This window comes from Pediculus humanus, genomic scaffold (genome assembly GCF_000006295.1).
Source record: "Pediculus humanus corporis 1103172107667 genomic scaffold, whole genome shotgun sequence".
Classification (NCBI taxonomy): domain Eukaryota; kingdom Metazoa; phylum Arthropoda; class Insecta; order Psocodea; family Pediculidae; genus Pediculus; species Pediculus humanus.
The window spans coordinates 1,205,798-1,211,120 of NW_002987276.1; the positions used below are offsets into that span (position 1 = coordinate 1,205,798).

General features: G+C 29.2%; 1 protein-coding gene across 1 annotated transcript; it reads left to right on the forward strand.

The window, feature by feature from the left end:
- Positions 1-3,058: 3,058 nt before the first annotated feature.
- On the forward strand, positions 3,059-5,033 carry Phum_PHUM287480 (eukaryotic translation initiation factor, putative; the record flags this gene model as incomplete). The annotated part of the gene is made up of 8 exons (XM_002426915.1): positions 3,059-3,215; positions 3,304-3,588; positions 3,689-3,855; positions 3,937-4,065; positions 4,147-4,308; positions 4,420-4,557; positions 4,623-4,802; positions 4,908-5,033. 8 exons carry the CDS (start codon positions 3,059-3,061, stop codon positions 5,031-5,033), a joined length of 1,344 nt encoding a protein of 447 aa, XP_002426960.1.
- Between the last annotated feature and the right edge of the window lie 290 nt (positions 5,034-5,323).

Consider the following 5,323-nt stretch of genomic DNA (forward strand, 5'->3'; position numbering starts at 1 on the left):
TACATTATTGCACTTATTATTATTACATAATTACTTTTTTTTTTTTTTTTTAAATTTGTCATGCAGTTTTATTATTTATTTATATCATTTTTTAAATTTAATGATTGTAAATCATAAAACAAAACTTTTTTTTTAAACATTATTCGATACCATGATTGTTTTTTGATTTTTGTGTCTCGATTAAAATTGGTACTTTTTGTAACAATTAAATATCGAGTAACATTTTTTTTATTGGAAATATAATATTAAAAAATTTGTTTTCTAAAAGAAAAAAATGAGAATTTCCATTAAAATATTTATTTATGATATAATTTTATTATTATTATTTAAACGAAAAAAAAAAAAATGGGGGGGAGGAACATGAAAATTATTTAGGATTTGAATTTTTTTTTTTTTTTTTTTTAAATAATTTTCCGGGTTTTGATTCGATTTAGTTTCATTTTAGCTCACTTTTGAGTCAGATGAGGAAAAAAAAAAAAAAAAAAAAAGGAAACGTTTAAAGCGTTTGCGCCGTGCATTTTGGGTTTTTTTTTTTTTTTTGCTGGAAATCAATTTTCAGCTGGGCCTTTTCTCCGCATGTAGTTTCCTTTTTGTCCGCCATTATTGTCACAACAATTTCACTTTACGGGAAATTCATTTTTTTTTTTTTTTTGGTATTTTATTACTATTTAAATTCATATTTGACTGTGTAAAATAATAAAATAATAAGTAAAGTATTAATATTTTCGTGTGTCTTTTTAAATTTGGATTTTCTTTTTTAAATCTTTTGTTTTTAACATTCGTGTAACGTATTAATAATAATAATAATAATTTCAACATATTGTTTATTAAATGAATTATTCGTTGATTATGGTTTTTAGGTGGTAAAATGGAAATCTGGCAAATTTTAATTCTTTAATCGTTTACTTTCTTTTTTTTCCCCTATGTAAAACTTTATTTTCTCTCTCTCTCTCTCTCTCTCTCTCTCTCTCTCTCTCTCTCTCTCTCTCGTTTCTAAAGTGTAAAAAGAAAAAACAAAAATTTTCTTGAAAATTCCACATATATAAAAAAAATATATATTAAATCATTGTGAATTTATGGGACAAAATTATAGGATTCTCCATTTCTCTCCATCCATCTCTTTTCCTCTTATTGAATTCTCTATTCTTTTTCTTTTTTTTTTTTCGATTCGACGTACGTACGTATACACGTTTATTCTCTTTTTTTGGAAACCTTTTTTTGGAAAAAAAAATTTTCCCTTTGAAATTATTCTTTGAAACAGTTGCATTCATTTAGGACAAGAAAAAAAAAAAAATAGGAAATTTGTGAAATTTAGGTATCGGTACCTGTTAAAGAAGGTTCGCTTGTATACACACATTAAATATATATGTAGATTATTTTTAAAAGAAAGAAGAAAAGAAAGAAAATTTCTGTGGTCGAATTTTGGTGATTTTTTTTTTCTTTTTTTTTTCTTTTTTTTTTTAGCTTTTCGCCATAAAAAATTAAATTTGAATTAAATTTTTTTTAAAATTAACAGTTAAATTTTTTATTCCGGTTGTTATTATTATTATTATTATTTAGTAAATTGAAAAAAGGATTCACGAAATATTTTTAAACTTATGGTGCTGTCCAGTCTTTGGGGTACGTATTTTATTTTTTAATTAATTAATTTATTAATTGATTTTCCACGCACACACACACACACACACCCCCTCACCTCTCCCCTCCTCCCACGATTATTATTATCGTTTATTTAAACAATCGTTTTTTTTTTTAATAACGATCTCGGCGTTTCATTGATATTATTATTATTATTATTATTTCGGGGTTTTCTCGTTCTCGTTTTATCAAAATTTATTGATCTGTATTTATTTATTGGGTTTTGGTGAAATTATTTATTCAATTGATTTATTATTATTATTAATTTAACTTATAAAATAGGATTTTTTTTTTTTTTTTGTTTTAAAAAAAAAAAAATTTTTTTTTTACTTTAAATGATTGAAGAATGAGAAGTACGTTTTCTTTCCATTAAATATTATTAAATAAGAAAATTTATTAATGACAAAAGAAGCTTTTCTCTCTCTCTCTCTTTCTCTCTCTCCCTCTCTCTCTCGGAAAAATCATGAACCTGATGCAAATAAGAGAAAAAAAGGAGAAAAAAAAAAAAGGAAGAGAAAAGGTTAGGATTTGATGGTGAATGACGTAAAGGGTTAAGGTGTGACGCATATAAAATCGAACGACGAGTTTTAATGTTTTTCTTTTCCTCTCTCTCTCTTTCCCTTTCTCTCTCTCTCTCTTTCTCTCTTTCTCTCTCCTCTTAATGAACTCGGTAAACAAAAAAAAAAAAACAAAAATTAAATTATGGTTTCAAAATGGTTGAAAAAAAAAAAATATATATGGTCTGTTAATTTTTTATATCATTTTTTGCAACACACACAGGTCCCCCACTTACACCCTCTATATATATATTACGAAAATAAAAGAAAGGATATAAAAAAAAAAAAAATGTCGCGGAATAATTGCTACGTGTTTTGAAATTTATCATTATTATCATTATCATTATTATTATTATTTTTTTTTTTTTTTTTGTAGAGGCATCATTAGCGAGAAAAAAGTGTCGTCCAAATCGATCTCCGGGCCGTGGCCAACTAACGTGTATGATTTCACGTAAGAGGCAGCAAAGCTATAGGTAGTATCACTTTAACCGGAAAAAATTATTATTATCATTATTATTATTTTTTAAATGCAATTGATTGCGTATTGTACGAATGGTAAATTAATATTATTATTATTATTATTTGTCAATTAGGAAAACAAAACTTTCCACCAATCAACATCGAAAATTGCAGCCATTCAGAAAAACGTGACTGGTTGAGGCGCAGAAGTAGAAGCCTCCCTTTCTCGACTCCAAAATCCAACCATAAATTTCACCAAGATTTTGTCTAAATAGAGTTACCCGATTTGTTAATCTAAGGTATAAAAGACAAAAGACACGGAAAATGGTCTGAACAAACCATTCGGAAAAAGTCTGAACTTTTTGAGCAATAATGAATGAATTTTTTAAAATTTCAGTCACACAATGGGGAGTTTAAACGTCAATAGATCAGTAAGTGATGCTTATTACCGCTATAAAATGCCGCGTATCATGGCCAAGGTTGAAGGAAAAGGAAACGGTATAAAAACCGTTATTGTTAACATGATGGAAGTTGCCAAAGCTTTGGGAAGACCTCCGACATGTAAATACGCACACACGCACACACGCACTTTATAAATTGTATCATTTTGAATTTGTTTTTGATTTGATTTTATAATAAAATTTTTTAGATCCAACAAAATATTTCGGTTGCGAATTGGGTGCTCAAACCCAATTCGATTTCAAAAACGATCGATTCATCGTCAACGGAAGTCACGACGCGGCGAAATTACAGGATCTCTTAGATGGATTCATCCGGAAATTTGTTTTGTGTCCGGGTTGCGACAATCCGGAAACGACTCTTTTGATTTCTTCGAAAAAAGGAAGCATATCCCAAAGTTGCAAAGCGTGCGGTCATCACGGTCCCCTCGAATTCAATCACAAATTAAATACATTTATATTGAAAAACCCTCCTAGTAAGTCAGTCAGTCAGTCATACCTTCCGGGAATCATACTAGAAGGAAGAAAGATTATCACACTTCCTGATAAAAAAAAATTTTTCCTTTTTTTTTCAAGATTTAAATCCCGCTACTCAAGGTTCCTCATTAACGGAAGGAAAACGTTCGAAAAGATCTAAGAAAGCTGTGAACGAAACGAACGGCGACGGAAGAAGTTCTCCAAAATCGGACGAATCCGATTCTGATAAATTCAAAGCGAACGCTTCGATGAATCCAGAGAAAGAAGTGAGTTTTCCCGAGCGTTTTCTCCCTATTGGGGAGGGGGAAATATGAAAAAAAATGTCATTATTATTATTATGTTTACAGAACGAAGATGATGATTATGATAATTGGGCTGTTGACGTTTCCGAAGAAGCTGTTAAAGCCCGTCAGCAAGATTTAACCGAGGGAGTGAAAGGGTTGATGATGAATGATGACCTTGAGAAAACTGAAAAAGTACTTGCACCACTTTAAATTAATTTATTATTATTATTATTATTAGTACTACTACTATCCTTTTGTTTTTTGTGTGTTTAGGAAAGAATAGATTTGTTTTACAATTACATAAAAAAATTAAAAGATGTTGGATTATTGGAAAATCATCGGGAAATCGTAGCCGAAGCAGAAAGATTAGAAATAAAAAATAAGGCGACATTAGTATTGGCTGAATTATTATTCGACCAAAACATTCACACTCAAGTACGTACTCTCTCAAGTCAAAAATGAAAATCAATCGATGATGACTGATCGATATGTAATCAATGAATTATTATTATTATTTATTTATTTATTTATTTATTTATTATTTAGGCTAAAAAACATCGCGTTTTACTTTTGCGTTTCACTCATGAAGATTCTAAAGCCCAAAAATGTCTCATAGGAGGAATTGAGCAAACGATTGCTTTGCACAAAGATGTACTTCTTCAAAAAGTTCCTGCTATTTTTAAGGTTTGTTTGTCTCTCTCTCTTTTCTCTCTTTTCTGTTTTTTTATCTGTTTGATTTTTACACGCAGTTATTTTACGATCTTGACATTTTGGAAGAGAAAACATTGCTTGACTGGTCGGAAAAAGTGAGTAAGAAATACGTGAGCAAAGAATTAAGTCAGGAAATTCACAACAGGGTTAAACCGTTTATATCGTGGTTGAGAGAAGCCGAAGAGGAGACTGAAAGCGAGAGCGAGGATGATGTCGAGGTAGGTTAGGTGGGAGGGTAGGGGTAGGGGAAAGGGGGGAGGGGGTGGAAGAAATTGGGGAATCCCCTTCGAAATCAAATTTACATTTGTTTTGTTTTGGATCAGATTGAATACGACGATCGTGCCAAAAATTCTCCATTGAAAGAACAACCTCAAGTTGGTGGTAAAACGCCGGCGGCCGTTAACGAAGACGATGACGAGGATGACGATCTTAACATCGATGACATTTAATTAACATTATCGCATATAATAATAATAATAATAATAATAATGAATGAATGAATGAATTAATGAATGAATTTATATAATATTCTCGAAAAAAAAAATATTCAATCAACCAGTTATTTTCCATCATTTTATATATGATAGTTGTTGTTTTCAATTTTTTTTTTTTTTTTTAGGCTTTAGTAATTTTTTTTTTGAAAAATAAAAATATAAAAAAAAACATAATAATAATGATAATGATAATGAAAAAAATTTAAAAAACAAACAAAAAAAAATTAAAAAAAAGGCAAAAAAAT